The sequence below is a fragment of the Pogona vitticeps genome, chromosome 6 (genome assembly GCF_051106095.1).
Source record: "Pogona vitticeps strain Pit_001003342236 chromosome 6, PviZW2.1, whole genome shotgun sequence".
NCBI lineage: Eukaryota > Metazoa > Chordata > Lepidosauria > Squamata > Agamidae > Pogona > Pogona vitticeps.
In genome coordinates this window covers 7,435,204-7,455,342 of record NC_135788.1, presented here as the reverse complement: position 1 = coordinate 7,455,342, position 20,139 = coordinate 7,435,204, and the positions used below count along the sequence as shown (strand labels likewise).

The following is a 20,139-nucleotide window of genomic DNA, read 5'->3' as shown; positions in this document are numbered from 1 at the left end:
CAGGTTCAAAATGCAGTCACTCTGTGATTCTACTTTCCTCTGACATGTACTTTCATTCATCCTTCCTATAACTTTTGAACTTCTACTCTTCTCTCCCTTCTTCCTAGTAGAAGATTTTCTCTTTTTCTGGAGCAAAGTTATCTCTCCCTTTCTCAATGTCTTCTCTGCTGTGTTGATTCAAATGCATACCATCCTATTCAGTATTTGCAGTGTGACTGGCTACTGGGGAAAGGAGCCAAGCCAGAGAAATTGGCTGATGAAGAGAGCAGCAGCTCTTAAACCAAGCTAGCATCAACATCTAGATTTTAAAGTTACAAATTATACTTAAATTATATAACTAAGAAGTAACTTTTCTTCTTTTATGTGATGAGATGGTGTAGTGAGAATAAAAGATTAGAACTAAGAAGAGTCGTGTTATGGTCACACCAGCAAAATGTCCCCCTGTGGTTACGCAACTTTTAATTACGTTCCTGTCCTGCTTCAAGGTCATGTGGCATTTATTCCAGGATGTGTCCCAATGTGTTTTTAGGTTACCAAGTCATTGTCTTCCAATTCAATAAGCACCTAGAGCTTCTAGTTGATGCCGTTTGACAGAAATTAACTGATACACCGACACAAATGCCTCAGAAACATTTTGAAAAGTAGAAACATTTTTAAAGGACATGCACAGTGATAGTAGTTTGAAAAAGTTGCAGTAGGATCATTTACACATGTAGTCACGCTTTAAAAGAAAGAGATCCACAACAAAAAAGAAATCACTGTCCAAACGAGAAATTATCCATAGTCAGCAGACTTGCCGGATAAATGATTTGCTAATATTTGTGTGTCATGTGACCGTAAATTTAAATTGCAAAATCAGAGGGAGAAAACTGAAAAACCTTTTGTTTGTGTAACTACGACCTCAGATTCAAATCCTTGTCAGTAGCTAAGATGATTGGATGGCCTTTGGCCAGACACTCTCTCTCCACATAGGCTACTCAACAGAGCTGATAGAGATATCAAATTGATGTATGCAAAGAGACAGTGTATGGCGTCCTGAACTTTTGGGAGCAAAGTTCATCACATAGACATAATGTAAATGTTTCCTGGTATATTTGTCTGTATTCTTCAATAATGCTAAAATATTCTACATTATGTTGTATGTCAGAATGAAAGGTTGGTGATATACTGTGTAAAGATTTCCTCACTGGTAACCGTTTTGTTTCTGTAGGTCACAGATATGGACAGTTCATCCAACAAAGATGAGGAAGAAAACTCCATGCACAACACTGTTGTTCTGTTTTCGAGCAGTGACAAGTTTACTTTGCACCAGGTTGCAACATTTATTCATATTTGTTTTGCAGTGAAAATCATTGTTTTGTATTTCTTCTCCAGCAGGTTTAGAATATGGGGAATATTCAGTTCCATTGTTTTATTTGATCTGTCCAGTTCTGATGTTTCTGCTTGCACAGTCAGGGCAACACCAGTCAAAAATAAAGGGAGCTGCTGAAGGCAGAAAATGGTGGTGCTTAAATAATGAAATCTGTTAGTGTTTTAGGAAACTTAGAAATTAAATATGAACACACACTGTAGATAAACTGTCCTGGTTGAGACAGAAAAATACTAGCTGTAGGGTGCCAACAGGAAGTGCACCATATGGCTCGTGTCCTCCTTTCAAGCTTGTCACAGAGTACACATAAGACCACTGATTTATCATCTGTAATTATACTGATTGCTATTTTTACTCTGGCTGCTATTTAATCTCTGAGCACAATTCAAGGTGCGAGAGGCCTTTAGGTATCTATAGAGGTAAAGCTCAACTTTAGAAGGGAATTGAAATACTAAATAAAATGTGTTAATCCTTCTTTAGAGGGGAAAAAATCACAAACCTTTATGATTTTTGTAGGATGGATGAAGTCGGGGGGGGGGGGGGAAGATGTAGTGCATGTATCTTGTGCAGGAGCTGGCCCTGACTGGGTCAGGAAGTGTAGCTTAAATTAGATATATGGTAAAAGGAAAACCTGAGTGCTGATCCTGTCTATTTTCACATCATTGTTTTCAATGGGATGAACACTCAGACACATATTTCTAGATAGGAACCTCCATCTGCTCTCAAGCAGAGCCGTGTGTTGTTTAGATGCATGCTCAGATTGATCAGTTGTATGTCTGATGATTAAATGTTTCAGAACAGAATAAGTGAAAGGTGCTTCCTCATGATACTTTTACTGCCCTCCACATCAATGGGGCAGTGTGTTGCTTCTGCCCTCGCTTCTGCCTCCCAGTTCAAAGTGAAATGTTAGGAAGAGCAGCATACAGTATAATCATGGAAAATGTAAACATTTTGATTTGAGAGATTTCAGCAAGCTTTTGCCTTCAGTGCCTGAACATATTCAGTCCTCATATTTAAGAGAGTCCCTTCTTTATCTCATCATGTTAGGGGAAAGCAAAGCAAAGTGTGCTGCTTATAAACAGCCCCATAGGACTTAAAATACTATCTGGATGGTTTACAAGTTAATTATGCAGATTAACATTGCCACTGCCCCCCCATGAGCTGGGTACTCACTATACCGACTTGGGAGGATGGAAGGTTGATTGAACCCCAGGCCATGAACACAGTTTTGGCTGCAGTGCAGCAGCCTAACCACTGTGCCACAAGGTTCTATATGTACCAAGATACTATGCAAGGCTTTATCGATGGTGATATTTCCCTAATTCTGACATTTTTTTCAGAAAGTAGCAAACACCTCTCTTTAAGTAGTCATTTTGAATGTTTAATCTATAAATTATTAGTGAAAGGGGCTAAATATGTTTTATATCTATTTTTATTTAGTCATCCTGGAGATTTTTAATTACTATAAAGTAGAGACTGTCTTTCTTTACAAAAATGTTTGAAGTAGTTTTACTGGCATCCTTCATTATGGAAATATCAGATATCTGTTACTGTAGGTACCTATAAATCTTCCTTTCTGAAGCAACATAAGGAATACTAGAAAAAGAGTAAGATATATGTGTATGGGCACTATATATGCTAGAGCTCTTTCTTTGTCCATTTTGCATGGGAGGTCATAAAAAAATAATGTGTTCTCTGTTTAGGATATGTGTGTCGTTTGTGGAAGTTTTGGCCAAGGTGCAGAAGGCCGATTACTTTCCTGCTCTCAGTGTGGTCAGTGTTACCATCCCTACTGTGTCAGTATTAAGGTAAGTGTTTTTAAATGCTTCTTGTAGGACATGTTGCACGTATATGCATGCTCTACGTAAACCTCATTGGTTCCACTTTTTACACAATTAGAGAACCTTGTTAGCTTCTTAAATACTCCTTTGTAAATGTGACCATTTGTATGCCACTTGCAAAGCACTTGAATTCAGTGACATTTTAGAGGTGTAAGAGAAATTAACCTTTCTGTAATTTTGCAGCCATAAATAGCACCAATTATTTTGCAATTGGTTCAAAGAAGGTATTAAGCTATAGACAGATATTAAGCTAGACATGAACCATGTATTAAGGTACATAGCAGAATTTTTTCCATGGAAAAATTTATACTCTTCATGGAGGCAATAAGGTTCAATTAATTCAGTTTGTCTGTTGGCTGTCAGATTTGACAGCAAGTAGAGTAGTTAATTAATGTTTTACATTCATTAGGCTGAGAGAGAATGTGTGAAAATTAAATTTGGATAGTTATGAATTGACTTATGCACAGATAATAAGCTATTTGCTGCAATGTATAAACTATAACTTGTCTTTCTTGTTTTAAAAGAGCAATTATTTAAGTGATTTTTCCTCATGTACTTTAGCACTTAATATAAACTCCACATATGCTTTATGATGTAGACAGTCTTAGATGAACATAATTTATATATAAAAGAAAGAAAAGATACTTAACATCAGATTAGTCTTTAATATTAGGGGCAAGATTGGTTAACATGAATTACTTAGGATTTCAGTTTTAATATATAGACAGCAGCTCATATTGCTTTTACTGTTTCAGCTTGAAGGGTAACTTTATTATTTCAACCATTCTGGGGGGAAATGCCGTTTTAATCCTCATTAAATTGTTTGGAGGAGTTCTGTGTTGGTTACCTTTAATAGGGAGTGTTGGAAATGTCTGGCTCCAGCATCAATGGCATTATTTACTTGTTTGATGTGTAGCCAGCCTTTCTCTGAAACTGAGATTCAGAGCACTGTAGAGAAAGTTCCAGGTTCATACTGAGGCACTTGAGGTTGGACTAAGAAAGAACCATGAAAACCATAATGTTTTGAAACCCTGTGTTGCCAGCACTGCACGATGGACCAATGTATAAAGCAGCTTTTAATATACATGACAGTGTGGAAGACTCCTCCAAAATTTATAATGCATCATGAAGGGAATCAGAGAATCACTGCAAGGCAAAACTCTGTTTCCACTTGCTGAGCACCAGTGTACTATTTCTGTAGTCACTGGTAGTGAATGGAAGAATCATTCTAGTATTTTTCTGGTTCTTAGTGAGTGATCACTGGAAACCAATACGTATTTAAAATTATGAAGTATTTCTTATTAAGGGAAGGGACTGGGAATGAGTGTTGTCCTGTTGCTTGATGGTTGCTGTACTTCTGTGAAGGAGAGATTTCTAGGACTATCATATTTTTGCAGGAATAGCATCTTTCATTGAATAGAAGAGAAATGCACAGCCAGTAAATCTTGTGCAGTAGGGGCTACATATCTTCTGAGGATGTCTTTAAAAAGACTTTTGTCTTCTCCCAATTTAAGACCATATTTCCCTTAAAGAACATGAGCATGGGCATCACAATAATTTATTAAAAGCGTTGCTGAAAGATAGAGACAAATATGTTGGTACTGTGAATAATTACCTGCCGTCTCCCACTGTGCAGATTACAAAAGTGGTGCTTCACAAAGGCTGGAGGTGCCTGGAGTGTACTGTGTGTGAAGCCTGCGGGAAGGCTACAGATCCAGGAAGACTGCTTCTTTGTGATGACTGTGATATCAGCTATCACACTTACTGCCTAGATCCGCCTTTGCAGACAGTTCCCAAAGGAGGTTGGAAATGCAAGTGGTATGTGCGTCCTGATTCTACATACTGTTCACTGTGAAAGCATTTTTAAAATTTGCCAAATGAAATGAGGCAAGTGATGGTTAAAGAAACAAGGCCTCTCCCATAGCGAGGCACTCCTTTGCCAGAGAGGCTCACCTTGGCACCAGATGAACACTTTTGAAAAACCCTGTGGGGCATTTTAGTTCTAGATTTCAATAGCACCACCATGGGTCTCTACTCTTGGTTTTACCGCAGTTTCACTGTTGTATTTAGAGGGGGGTGTCTCTGTGTTGTATGAAGTACACAGAGATGTGGGCTCTAGAGTAATACAGAAATGTAATTCCTTGGTAAGTAAATAAATAATAAAATATGTGACTTGCTTTGTGTTTTGCAGGTGTGTTTGGTGCAGACATTGTGGAGCTACGTCTCCTGGTTTAAGATGTGAATGGCAAAATAATTACACACAGTGTGCTCCTTGTGCAAGTTTATCTACCTGCCCCATCTGCTGTTGCAATTATAGGGAAGAAGAACTCATTCTGCAGTGCAGGCAGTGTGACAGGTCAGAGTTTCTGCTGCATGGCGAATTTTATTTTTCATACCTCATTCATTTTGTCCATAGTGTATGGTGTCATATATATTGGTTTAATGCACTAGAATGCTTTCTTGAGTTTAGTCCCACGCTTCTTGATTGTAGTCTATTTCCCACCAAATAGCATGGAATTGTGCTTTCTGATGCAAAGAGTTTCTTTAAAGAGAAATCCCTAGTTAATATTGGAAAATGAAAACACATGGTAGTTCTTAACTATAATCTTTCCAGACATGCAAAGCAGTTGCAGTGCTAAAATTCAGTCCTGTTGTTCAGTTGAAATAGAATTTGAAATTCTGTTTTATTCAAGGGTTCCTGGGGCAGTACACTAAAAACCTGCTCAATAATCCTTCTCAAAGATGGTGAATGGTTAATTTTTGAACTATCTTGGAGCTATTTGTACCATTAACTTTTAAAAGGCAGCTGTTAAGACAGTGGATGCACTGTACGTTCACTTGTAATATAAAAAAAGTCTTAATGCTGTTGTGGTATGAAACTGTACATATTTCAGCTAATTCTCCCACCCCTTTCTCTTTAACTTGCAGATGGATGCACACAGCCTGTCAAAACTTAAACACAGAAGAGGAGGTAGAAAGTACAGCTGACAGTGGTTTTGACTGCACCATGTGTAGGCCGTATGTGCTACCAGCAAATGGTAAATTGCCTGTGAAGTGTTTAGCGTTGCGGCAGCTGGTTTTGGAAAAAAGTCTTGTCTTCATTGGTAGATGTGATATTAATTGCAGAGACAGAAACTATCTTGCATTTTAGAACCACAAAATCAGTAGTAGGCAATAAAATAGTTTATAAACAAACTTGGTTAATGTATTCTCGAAGGCTTTCAAGGCACTAAATATTCAACTATCCAACAAACAGCAACAGAGCATGGACAGAGTTCCTACTCCTGTCCTCTGACGATGCCGGCCACAGAGACTGGCAAAACGTCAGGAAGAACAACCTTCAGAACATGGCCGAAGGGCCCGAAAAACCCACAACAACCAATCTTGGTTAAATTTCTATCCCCAGTGGATTTTGTATCTTCTTGAATATTGGAGAATTATATCAGAGAAGGCAGTGTGCATGAGTGGGAAATAGCTGCAAAACAGACATCAAGAGTTTTGAAATATGATGAAATCATCCTTGGACTTTATGCAGGACAAGCATAATTCCCTCCCAGACTAATATTGTCTCATTTTTTAAAATTGAGTAACTTCCCTGGTAAAAGGTGGGAATGCTGTAGATATAATATATCTTGACTTCAGCAAAACATTTAACAAAATGTCTCATGGTACAATATTCTAATTAGCAAGCTAATTACGTGTGGGCTGAATAGAAAAACTGCCAGGTGAATACACAGTTGGTTATAGAATAGTACTCAGAGAGTGAGTGCTTATCAATAGCTCCTTCTGAAACTGGGAATAGATAACAAGTGAGTCCAGTCTTCTCAACATTTTATTAATGATTCAGATGAGGGGGTGCAAGGAATCGTTATCAGATTTGTGGATGACACAAAATTGGCTGGAGTAGCTAATACCTAGAAGAGAGGAACAAAATTCGAAAGATCTTGATGGGCTTGAGCACCAGGCAGAAAACAACAATATGAAATTTAATAGGAATAAGTGCAAGGTTCTCCCCAGGAATTTTGGGACAGATGTACAGGTACAAGATGTGAGATACTTGGTTAGGTAATACTACATGCAAGAAGGATCTTGGAATTATTGTGGACCACAAGCTGAATATGAGCCAACAGTGCAATGTGGTGGCAAAAAATGGCAAATGCTATTTTAGGCTCCATTAACAAATCCCATGAGAAAGGTAGTTGCTTTTTTCTGCCTACATCTAATTAGACTGCTAATCAGAATATCATGGGGCACTTTGTCAAAATCTGAGAGTTCTTCAGCCAATTTTCTTCAGTACTCTTGGATGCGGTTCATCAGGCCCTGGAGGTCTGATCTCATTTAAAGTAATAAGGTATTCCTTGACTATTTGTTGATCATTCTCAAGCTGCAATCCTGTCATAGACAGTCTTTTAGGAAAATTGTGAGCTAAAGTCAGAACTGAGCATTTCTGCCTTTTCTTTGAGAAGGAAGAATAGTCTCCAACTCTCATTAAACGGTAGTTCTCAGTTATTCGGCAGTGGTTAGACTGCATCTTGAGTACTCAAGAAGGATGCAGACAAAGGGGAACAAGTTCACAAGAGGGCAGCAAGGATGATTAGAGGAATGGAACTCAAGCCCTATGAGGAAAGAGTGAAAGACACTCTAGGTCTATGGAGCTTGCACAAAGCTCCACACTCCAGCTCTTGTCAGGGGGCACTCCTGACCCCTCCCCCAAAAAAGGCAGTTATTGTTGGAAGGCACTGTGCCTACCCCAGACCTTACATCTCCCCCCAAAGTACAGAATGCCTGAGGCAAAAAAAAGGCTGATTTAAGAGGTTCATTTGAATCAGTGGGTCTTAAGCACTTAACAACATGATGTAACCTGGAAATGTACTTCCAAAATATACATGCACAAGGTTGGGGTGTAAATTATTTTGTTCCAGGAGGGATTCTGGTGTACCAGGTTTTTTGTGGCCTGTGCTTATTGCTCCCAGAAATCCCATTGTCCCTGATATTTAATTATTGCGTATTTATTACTTTTAATCCACTGGTCTGCTTGTGCCAGTTCACAAAAAGATGAGTTTATGCCAAATGGAAATATGGTTAATCTCGAAATTAAAATGTGCAAAAATAAAAAATGCATTTCAGTCATGTCTGGATTAATGGGCATGGAAATAGCAGAGGATAAGCAAATTTATCATCATTAAATGTTGAGGTTACAGAGTTTTAAATGAAAGTGACTTCTAAGTGCAATTTTTTTCAGTTAGTTTAAAATATTTCTTTCTCTTTGTTGTGTTTTTTCAGTGCCTTCATCTGAATGCTGTGAATCATCAGTTGCAGCTCCAATCATAACAAAGATAAAGGAACTTGGTAACTTTTTTTTTAAATCCTCTTAATTTCATTTGCATGGATATTTCATTGATATTGTACTATATCTGCATCTTGTACTATCAACATATCCCTTAATTATTTCTAAGTGTGGTTTCTTTTTTATCCCTCTTATTTTTTGCTTTATTTCCCCTTCTCTTTGAAATGCTTGCTTGCTTGCTGAATAAATATGAAAGTATTCTTTAAAATTGAACAGATTTTTTATTTAAGCAACCTCCTAAATGAGCTTTAAATGAGTTTTTAACATTACTGGAGTTTTACATGAAGTCTAGAAGAAATGTTTGTGATTTCCTCCTTAGGAAGAGAGGTTGTATGATTGGGCTAAAATTCTGGTGATTCATAGAGTGTGGCTTCTGGATTCCATTAATTCTCTACTCTTTCCCGCATAATTCAAGAACTGCCACAATTAGTTTATAGTACAAGTTTTGTGTTTTTGTCCTTTGGCCTAGTATGGATAGAATCTATGCAGAGTCAAAATAGTTAATAATACATACAGATATCTGCAGCAGGCACTCAGGAAGTCAGTTTTGCAAGTGGAGAGGAAGAAATTACATTTAAATAGCAAGGTCTTGCTTTTTCCTAAAACACTGTAAATTTGCTTCTGAAATAATTGAGCTCGATCCTCTTTTGCAGTAGTGTTGGAATGGATAACAATTTGTGGTGTGTTGATTGTTAATTTCCTTAAGATGGGTAACCAGCCAGCCAACCAACAGCAACAAAAAAAAAATTACTCCATGTATGTGGGTTTGTTTGTAAGGGTGTACAAAGGTATATAAGCGAAATTATTAAAACTGTGTATTCCTCTCATGGCTCATGCAAATTTCATAGACCCACCGAAGACATACACTCAGGATGGAGTCTGTTTGACAGAAACAGGAATGTCTCAGTTACAGAGTCTCAGTGCAGTTGTACCGAGAAGAAAAAGGACAAAGCCAAAGCTTAAGCTGAAGATTATAAACCAGAATAGTGTGGCTGTACTCCAGACCCCTCCTGATATCCAGTCAGAACATTCAAGGGATGGCGAGATGGATGACAGCAGAGGTAAGTGTTCTGTCGTATATTTCAGTGTTAACAATAGAAACAGCGCATAGAGGACCATGAGTTTTAAGGTATATCTCCTGTTGGAATTTTCATAGTTGAGATGTTTTGGAACTCAGTGAGATGTTGTGAGATAAGAGCTCAAACACACCAGTATACAATCTATTGCCACTTTATACTTTCCCAGCTAATGTAATCTATATTAATATTCTGTGTCTTCTGGGATCTTTAAAGACAAAAGCAACTTAGGATCTGGTTATCTAGTCTCATAGGTAAACCTGTCTGGATACAGTAGTAAGATCTTTAGGAGGGGCCCTATGGAGGATGTTAACTCTTACGTAAAGCACATCTTCCTTTCCCATGGGAAGAGGCCTTTGTCCGACGTTGTTCCCAGGTTGTAGGATACGCTTCCCTCAGAGTTGCAACCAGTTTCCAATCTCACTGCTTTTTGGGAAAGTGTGAGGTCTTGTCAAAGTACCCTTTTAATGGGTTGGCAGTTAGGATAGATAATTTATTTATTTTATTTTGTTTTGTTTGTTTGTTTGTTTGTTTGTTTGTTTGTTTATTTATTTATTTATTCAATTTATATGCCGCCCACACCACCCAGAGGTCTCTGGGCAGCATATAAATTGAATAAATAAATAAATAAATAAATAGATAGATAGATAGATAGATAGATAGATAGATAGATAGATAGATAGATAGATAGATAGATAAATAAATAAATAAATAAATAAATAAAATAAAATAAAATAAAATAAAATAAAATAAAATAAAATAAAATAAAATAAATTATCTATCCTAACTGCCAACCCATTAAAAGGGTACTTTGACCTTTCTAATTGGGTTTATTTTCTCTGATTTTCTGTGATAATTGGCTTTAGTGTTGGAAGGTGGAAGTCTATTTATTGTTGCTCCGCTATGTTTTTATCTATGTTAAGCTTTTGTGTGATTTTAGTGTCCCCATTTATATATGTAGTAGCTTCCTGGAGAGTCATTAGATTAAGAGGTGAGGTGGAAGGATAAACAAACAATCATAACTCCACTCTATTTTATAATTATTCTTTTTTTAAAAAAAACATGTTCAGAAGGAGATCTCATGGACTGTGAAGGGAAATCAGACACAAGCCCTGAACGAGAACCAGCAGATGAGGATCCAAAGGGGGTAGAAGGACCTGAGGCAATCAAAAAGAGAAAGAGAAAGCCATACAGACCCGGTAGAGTATATGATCAAGATATTTGTGTCTTTATTAGGTTTATGTTTAATGACTATATGTAAATAATATTTTAACTTCCCGGATAGGTTACCTAATCGTTGTTCAAAAAAAATTCTTTTTCTTTAAGCCACATCTTCCTCTAAGTGTGTTACAATTTAATTTACTGCCTGATTATTATTACATGTGTATTCTAGAGTTGAGAAACAAGAAACCAATCATTCAGCATGTTGCTAAGTGGTAAAATTCAGTTAAAGTTTGCCATTCAGTGGCTAAACCAGTTAAAATGCTGACCTGTTGTTCTAATTAGGTATATTTGAATAGTTCCGCCATATAAGATTGAAGATTTCTCATTGAGTGGGGGATTTCCTTTAAGAGTGTCCTCTGCTTGCAATTTTCTTCTAACAGCACTTTTAACTTTTATTAAAGCAAATATCTTTACAGTACAGTTTAAAGAGCCTTCTGTTCTGCTATGAGAGTATGTACAAAAATTTCCAAAGTGGAACTGTTTCAGGTATCAGACAACCTAACAGGAAATCTGGATAGTCTCCCTCTGGAAGAGAACTTCATCGTTCCTTGGGAACACGTCTTGACAGTGCAGCTAGAATTGAAAAGACAGCACATTTTTCTTGTTTTTCAGTGGATATAGATGCCATTAGCTGAATTTTCATTCCATGCTGGTGAAAGCCTGCTGGTGAAGCTACATTTTTCTAGCAGCAGTTATGGATACTCAGCTTTCACAAAATCATATGAGTTCTCTAGGCAGTCCTAAGGAAGCATTCTTAGCGGTGCCTGCTTTTGGAAGCAGGCTCATTACCTTCTAGGGGGAAAGTGTAAATGTTTTTTTTAATTCAAGCATGCTTGTGACTGCTAGTGTCAAGTGCTTTTGGAACGTCATGTTAATATGGCTGGAGTCAGTTTAATGTGTCTTTGTTAGTCTAGATATGAATGAAAAGATACTACAGAAGCAGCAGATTCTTTTCATTTGGGCACTGGAGGCAGAAAGTTAGAAATGATATCTGAGAAGGAAGGATCAGTCCTCTGTCTCCTTATGACTGGGATAGAGTTTTGATCTGCCCGTCTGTTTTATCTGCCCTATTCTTGGTCCTGTTGCTTTTGTTTTTTATTCCTTTTTTCTCTCTTGATTTTTCTTCCATTCCCTTTTCCTTATAGATAGAAGGATGTGGATGTGTTTGTCTCATTGTAGTACTTCATCCAAGGAAGTTGAAAATATTCTTTTCCTGATAGGAGAATCCCATTCTAGTGTAGCTTTAATTCTTTTCTTCCAAGAGATAACTGTACTGAACAGAAGACGATCTTGTCACTTATAGTATAATACACTCTACTACTGTTACCTTTTTTTCACACAGAAGTGGCAGGGTGGAGTGTAGCAGGCCCCTATTTTCTCTCACAAATGCAGGTGCCACTGCTGCTTACAACTGTGGAAAATTGAATTAGTTTGTTTTTGCGCTACCATAGCTATACTCTCAGCCCTGTGTTAGATTGCTCCTAAAATTCAGTTTGTTGTGATTCAAGTGACAGAGAGAATAGATGTTTACTCCAGAATATCATGAAGTGCCACATAGTAAATCATCTTCCTGCTGCAGGTTTCTAAAACCAGGCAATCTTAGGTCCTTCCTTGTGACGCATTCTTGAATTGATCTGTTCAAAAAACACCTTTTCCCGCCTCATTTGTAAGACAAGTTCTTCAAGAAGGCTCACATCATTAATAAGCTCTCAAATAGGTTGTGTTATCTGACCATCTGACTATACCTGAAGCATATGCCCCTTCAGCTGCCCTGTGTTCTTTCTGGCTGTTTCAATTGAGTGTGATAAATCAACCATTAGAAAGAACCTTGCCTCAGTAGCAGACATCAAATCTTTAACAGCAGCCTCTATCTTTGGAAGAGTCTACCACTGAGATAATTAGACTTCTGGGTTTATGTTAACATCTTAGGGGAGTCTTATCAGTAGGTTTAAGAAACCGTCCTTGGCTTCATTGGCCAAAATATACTAGATATTTACATGCATGCAAGAGGAATCACAGAACTAGTGGCACCTAATTATGACTAATTGAGAAGTTGTCTGGCACGGGTGAGCTGCATGCTAGATGCATAGTTGGGCACATGATCATGCACATGGTCAACTGCATTAAGTGACAGCAAAAACTTTTAACAGTTTCCCAACAGGATTTTGGCCATTATTTTCTGGTAGACATTTCATGAGACATACTTACTATTCTCTTCAAGAACTCATTTCTTCAATTTCTGGTTCACCGTTTTATTGAATAGAAAATCTAAGCGCAACCAGGTAACTACTGGGTTTGCCATGGATAAAGAATTGATTGAACCTAAAGATAAATGGCTTCCCAGTGTGGTGCAGTGCATAGGAGTGACAGATTAGGACTCTGGAGAATGCCCGCATAGCCAGAGACACTGACTGGGGGAGCAGAACAGGTAAAACCACTCCTGAAATATCTCACTTACCTAGAAAATCCTGTTAGGGTCGCTATAATTTGGTTCTGGCTTGACAGCACATAACAACAATAAATATAAATAGATTTTCCTTACGTGAAGTGACCTTCTGCTTTTCTTTCTGCGGATCCATTACACATTCCAGAAAAGTGGTATTTCTACACGAAGGACGTTGCCACACAAAAGCTCAAGCAGTTTTTTTAATTATTCAATATAGCATTTTGACAAAACAAGTGACAAAAATGAAACAAAAATAAAGGTATTGCTTTTCTGAGTAGAACAAGCCAACCAAATCCACGAGGGACACATCATTAGAGGGGAGTGATGCAACAAACTTACTGAACCTCTGCAAGGACCACGTTCCAATTGTTTGTTCTGTTCTGTTCCAAAGCTGCTATTCCAGGCCGCTCTGTTCTGCTGCGGATGGTTTTGAGGCATTGGATTGTTAATAGAAGAGCAAATTTGATGGGCTAGATTTCTAAAACATTGTTCTGATGTGTGTCCACAGTTTCTCTATGGTTTTGGTATCAAGTTATATTGTCAGTTGCTCATTCTGGCCCATTTCATTCCATTATATTCCATTCCAATTTTTACCTTGTCCCTATTACTGGTTTTGATTTTATATATTCTGGAGCAGTCTAACAGGGCTGTCATTTTGAAAGTTCCTACGGTGTTAAAAGGAGAAGACCTCATCCAGAGTTTTGTTCAAAGCTGGATTATCTCAGCTATAGTTTGCTAGGTTCATCACTACATTTTTCCTGTTCTCACATGAGCAAGTTTATGAGCACCTGGTTTTCCTAAAACCTGTTAGTTATCAGTGCTCTACCCAGGTGTCCCCATTAGGAGCTCTTTCATCTTGCTTGATAAGAATGTTTTCCTTTTTCTTTACATCTGGGAAACAAGATTATAGAAATGAAGGTCACATTAGATCTGAAATGTCCCAACTGTTACTTGGCAAAGAATCCTCATTACATGAAAGCTGTCAAATCTACCCAGCACACCATTTGTATCAGTCTTATACAGGTGTTACTGGTCAATAAGTCCGACTCAGGAACTGGAGGTCAACCTGTTCTAGAAGGAGTTGTTTTCCCCCCCGAGAGGCCAGATTTGTAGTCTGGAAGTGCTCCTTGACTTAGCACTGTTGCTGGACTCCTAGGTGGCAGTGTAGATAAGACATCCTTTTGCATAACTCCTCTTAATGCACCAACTCTGATCTTTCTTGAACTGACCTCCTTTACAGCAGTCATCCACCACTTAGTTATATGATATTTAACTATTGCTATGTGCTCTGCATGGCTCTGCCCTTAAAGAAGTGCTGGGATTTTCAACCATTACATTTTGGAGCAGGTAGGCTGCTAAGTAGTTCATGGTGTTGTGATCATATGATCTCCGTACTGAAAGACCTGCACTGCTTGCAATTTCTTTACCAGGCCCAATTCAAGGTTTTTGGTTTTAACCCTGAAAGCCTGGAATCACTTGGGGCCTGTCTATCTGAGGAACTGCTCATCTTGTTATGAGCCTGTCCAGACTCTAATCTCTTCAGAAGAGGACCTCTTAAAATACCAGCAGTCACAGAACCCCTTTCTAACAAGGGTGCATGCAGGAGAGGTCATTTTCTTGTGTCACCCCCCAAACTATAGAATGCACTCTCATCTAAATTGTTAACTGTTCCACCTCTGAACTGATTTTAAGAAGGTACTGTAGCAGGAACATATTTGTAGACTGGCATATGCAGTTTAATAATAATCATGTGCCACCAAGTCAATTCTCATTTATGGTGACTCTTTTTCAGGGTTTTCCAGATAGGGACCACTCAGAAGTGGTTTACCATTCTTCTTGAGGCATCTTGGGACCTGTGCAGCTTGCTCAGGACCACACAGGCTGGCTCTACTTGTAGAGGAGGCACAGTGGGGAATTGAACTCTCAACCTCTATTTCCTTAGCCATATACCTAACTCTTGAGCTATCTAGTCAGCAAGTTGCTTTTTCCTAAACCTTTCCCCCAGTCTTTGCTTTTATTGTGAATTGAAGTTGTTATTTTCCTATTTTTTTATGTTAACCACTCTGAGAATTTTGGCTCCATAGCCAGATATCTAAACCACTATCAAGCCAGCTGTTTAGCCTGCCTTGGTATTGTTTTAGCTGAATCCTTTGATTTTAATTGTTTTTAATGCATTTTGTGTGAATTAATAGTTTTATGATGGGGAAGGTTTATATAATTTTATTACTTTTTTAAAAAGTAAATGTGGGTTTATCTGTTTTTATTCTTTTAAAAAGTTTGTAAGCCACTTTGAACACTATTTCTTAGTGGAAAGGTGAGCCATAAATGTAATAAACTAAATAAATAAGTAAATAAATAAATACTGTAATTGTTATCTCCATTTAACTTTCAATGGACATCAGTGCCTGTGTCTGATACTTCTGTCTGACCTAACCTTAGGTCCAAGGTTCTCCAAAATATGTGGCAGTAGCTCACCAGAATAAAGCTGTCATATTTCTATAATAGTCAGCCATGAAGCATTCAAGATTTCCTTGTGTGAAAGAATAAGGGTAGTTCTTTTTTCCAGATCCTGACTTTTAGAAACATTTACATGACATGCCAGAAATAGATACATAAAATATTACAAATCATAGGCACTCGGTATTATACATGTGTCGCTGATGCATCATTGTTTTAATAACTCACAGTTCCTTACAGTTGCATGTCATACTGTATGTATACCCTCATCCATTTCAATATTTAAAATTCCCCCACCAGGTTTTTGTATTTGAGTGGTGATTTACCTACAAAGTGTCTAAAGTTTCAGCTTGTTTCTCTCAACTCGAGTAACTTTAAGCTGTATAATAAATAAGTGGATATATTTTTACAGGCATTGGTGGATTCATGGTTCGGCAGCGGAGTCGTACTGGACAGGGAAAGACAAAACGATCTCTTTCCAGGAAAGATTCTTCTGGTTCTGTGTCTGAGCAGATTCCCAGCAGAGAAGAAAGTAAGATGAAGTTAATTAAGTACTGCAGTTGTTGTTGTTTAGTCGTTAAGTCATGTCCGACTCTTCGTGACCCCATGGACCAGAGCACGCCAGGCCCTCCTGTCTTCCACTGCCTCCCAGAGTTTGGTCAAATTCATGTTGGTCACTTCAGTGACACTGTCCAACCATCTCGTCCTCTGCCATCCCCTTTTCCTCTTGCCTTCATACTTTCCCAACATCAGGGTCTTTTCCAGGAAGTCTTCTCATCAGATGGCCAAAGTATTGGAGCCTCCGCTTCAGGATCTGTCCTTCCAGTGAGCACTCAGGGTTGATTTCCTTAAGAATTGATAGGTTTGTTCTCCTTGCAGTCCAGGGGACTCTGAAGTACTGCAGACTTAATTTAATGCAAAATTCAGTCTTATATTTGTTTTTCACTGTCTCAAAATGTACTGCAATATAGGAATATAAGAAACTTGACAAAGTTTATTATAATGTCACTTTATTGAACTAGCTACTGTTTACCTCCATCAGTATTTTCAATATTGTTATTCATTTATAAAGAGTAATTCCTGAAGCATTGTTTTGAAAGTTTTGTACTTGCCAAGTCACCTGATCCAGTTTTGCACATTGTAGTAGCTGCCTCACTTCCATACTTAGATAAACATATATTGAATTTGAAGCATTGTGTATGATGTTATTTTTCCTTCTTCCACTAACTTGGTTGACTGTGTCAAGTTCACATTGTTTAATATCTGCTTCAGGATGGACTTGATTTAAATCAATTAGCATAGTTTATATTCTCACTATGACCACCGCACTCCTCCAGAAACCCTATTTGGCCCTCCTTCTTTCCCTTTAAAGAGAGGGGGGGAAACAAAATATCTTCTGTCTAATGCCCTGGAGACATTTCCTTAACACCAGAGAAAGTGCTAAATACATTAAGATTATTTCACTCATTGAATAGTACTTTTCACTCTTTAACACTGCTTGGTGAGAAACAAGTAATAACCCAGTTAATCAAAATGAGTTCATACAGTTAGAATTGATGAGGCTCTAAAACATCTAAGTGATGTGCCCATATAAGGAATTCAATTTACCAACAAATGTTATTCTTTTAACAATAACATCTGTCACTAATGAGAGCAAAGCCTTTTTACCGAATGTTACATATGTAAGTGTGCAATATAGGACATTCATCTCAAGTGGGGGGAAAGAGCTTCCTTGAATGTAGCTCTTTGGGATAATTTTTGCAAGTAATATAAGAACATGGTTTTGTTTTAATTTTGTTTACATACCATTAATATTAGTGATAAACTGCCTAGAGTAATATTTATCACTAATCAGTGCTGTATACAAGTTTAATCAATCAATCAATCTGTAGATTTTAAGAGAACATCATGTATTATTCACCAGATTGTTTTGTTTCTGCAGTTGTGTATTATCTTAAGTTTTATGATTATTATACTTGTAAATGAGGAAACAAGCATATGCTAATTCAACATTAAGTGCTTTTCAGTGTACCTCAAATGAAGACCATAGTAGGAGTATAATGTACAGAATGTTCATTTTTTTTAGGTTGGAGTGAACAACTTCCAGATACACCAGCTGATGAAACTACTCCTGTTTCTGAAAATACAGAAAAAATCAAGAAACGCTACAGGAAAAAGAAAAATAAGCTTGAAGAAATCTTCCCAGTATACTTGCAGGTATAGTCACTGCTATGTATGATATGTTATCTGCATACACTAAATAAACTTTTGTTGTTGTTGTTGTTGTTGTTGTTGTTGTTGGTAGTAGTAGTAGTAGTAGTTGTTGTTGTTGTTGTTGTTTTATTTGCATGCCACATTTCTCCCTACAAGGGATCCAAGGCGGCTCACAGCATTAAAATCCACACAATTAAAAACACAATAAGTTAAATATTAAAAGACATTTGTTTCAGTCACTTTGGATCCTAGCCTTTGGGTCAGAAGTAGAGGTAGTAAATTTGATTTAGCAATAGACATTTTACAACAAATGAAGAAGAGAATATATTCCATTTAGTGAGGATTACTGATAAACTGATGAACATGTTTGGATTTATGTTCCAGTACTCAATGAGGAGGAGCCTTGCAGACTGCAAAGGATTTCTCATAACATGAAGAATGTCTTGTGTTTTTTTGATTGCAGGAAGCCTTCTTTGGAAAAGACCTTCTAGATACCAGTAGACAAAATAAATCAAATCTGGATAATTTATGTGAAGAAAGCCTTAACATTTCATGCAAAGCAAATTTGAGCACAAGCTTTTTAGATCCGTCTTCAGATCCGCTTCTTAGTTCAACTTCCACTCCAGCTCCATTAAAGTCTGGGACTCAAGGTACATATGTCAACATCTTTTCTTGTGCTTCATGAGCTGTGAAAGTAGTGGTAGGCTGGTTGAGGGTGTTGAAAGCAAGAATTTTGGAAGGATTGATAAAGTGCTGGTGGAAGAGGCCTCATTACCATGCTGCCTTTTCATATCCATATCTAATCTCTCTTTGTGAACTGCTGTTTATTTGGATATAGTATGTTTTATTGTTTTAATTCTACTCTTGTTTGTAATTTATTATTTATTGCCTTGATTGCTGTTTGTCAAAGAAATGCAAAGATTGAGTAAATGAATATTTTTCATATCCCTGAAGTACTAAAGTGGCTTTCAATTTTTATAGACTGCAACAAATTAAGTATTTTGTATTTCTCATTTCCCCCCCACAAATCTGATTTTCTGGGTGGGGGAGTTTTGTTTTGTTGTTTTCCTTTTTTCTCTCCATGGCTTCAAATTCCCTGGCAACATTCATTTCTGTGGTTAATAGTGACACATATATGCTGCTGATCTAATCATATTGTTCAAAGCATAGCCAATAATTCTTGAACAAATTGACAAGAATGTAGTTCAGCAGTTTCATGTTGCTCTTCAGTTTTTCCTTTGTTGTTGTTTTTAAGAATAGTCGCCTTAAAGTCAACGACAAAGCTCTGCTGTTGGTCTTTGAATATTGCTTTTTTTCTGATGTCAAATTATGCTATAATAATTTAGTGAAAAATATTGTTTTTCTGTAGGGATCTCTGATGACCCAATAGCTGCTCTAATGCTGAACAACGGTGATGATATTCTTGGAATTCTTTCTGATGATTTAGTAAAATCTGGGGATCATTCAGGTATATGCTGATTCTTGTTGATTTTGATAAATTTGTCATTATTTGTAAATTCATTCTTTATCTTCAGAGATGTATGAAACTAGTAATTTATATGTGTTATGTCTTACATATACCTCAGCAAAGAAAAATTCCTCTCTTTTTGATCAATACATCTGTGCTTTATTTTACTATCCACTTTGCTTTATTGATATGGGGACAACATCTTAAAATCTGTTGATGCCTGTCATATTCATATACTGTTCCAGCATGCAGCGTTATGCACTTTTTTGTTCTCTCTTGCTTTCTTCACTTCTCCCTCCCACTTCTTGTTATAATCATCCATTTTATCTGGTTTGGATCCTGTAGGTCTTGATTTATGCACTTTCCAGGTTGAGAACTCATCCTCCCCTTTTGGTAAGGATATATACAGTGGGTGATCCGTGGTTAGAAGTAGTCTTCTTTCCTAGTGGTTTCAACTTGCTTGCTTATTTATTTATTTACTTACATACTTATATGTAAAATGCCCTGACTCTTCCACCATGTCACTAAAATGCTAATTCATTTTCACTATCTTTGTGTACATAGTCTTGTGTAATGTTACTGCTTGTGCAGTGCACCTAGTAGATTTTGATAAATTTAATTTTAATTATTGTGCATAACTATGTCCTGGGTATGTGTGTGTGCGTGCGTGCGTGTGCACACTTGTGTTTGCATTTTG

The 20,139-nt window shown here is 37.3% G+C and overlaps 1 protein-coding gene across 15 annotated transcripts in view; it reads left to right on the top strand.

The window, feature by feature from the left end:
- Window positions 1-20,139, top strand: part of KMT2C (lysine methyltransferase 2C) — a 168,403-nt gene that overhangs the window by 106,221 nt on the left and 42,043 nt on the right. For 12 of the 15 annotated variants that reach the window (XM_073002867.2, XM_078378508.1, XM_078378506.1 and 9 more), the window contains 13 exons: window positions 1,211-1,312; window positions 3,073-3,177; window positions 4,847-5,028; window positions 5,402-5,566; window positions 6,139-6,248; window positions 8,494-8,559; window positions 9,406-9,618; window positions 10,704-10,832; window positions 16,173-16,292; window positions 17,847-17,977; window positions 18,438-18,624; window positions 19,344-19,442; window positions 19,788-19,835. In XM_073002867.2, the coding sequence (XP_072858968.2) occupies window positions 1,211-1,312; window positions 3,073-3,177; window positions 4,847-5,028; window positions 5,402-5,566; window positions 6,139-6,248; window positions 8,494-8,559; window positions 9,406-9,618; window positions 10,704-10,832; window positions 16,173-16,292; window positions 17,847-17,977; window positions 18,438-18,624; window positions 19,344-19,442; window positions 19,788-19,835 (1,657 nt within the window). The remainder of the gene's footprint in view (window positions 1-1,210; window positions 1,313-3,072; window positions 3,178-4,846; window positions 5,029-5,401; window positions 5,567-6,138; window positions 6,249-8,493; window positions 8,560-9,405; window positions 9,619-10,703; window positions 10,833-16,172; window positions 16,293-17,846; window positions 17,978-18,437; window positions 18,625-19,343; window positions 19,443-19,787; window positions 19,836-20,139) is intronic. The other 3 variants (XM_073002863.2, XM_078378507.1, XM_073002866.2) reach the window with 3 other exon arrangements.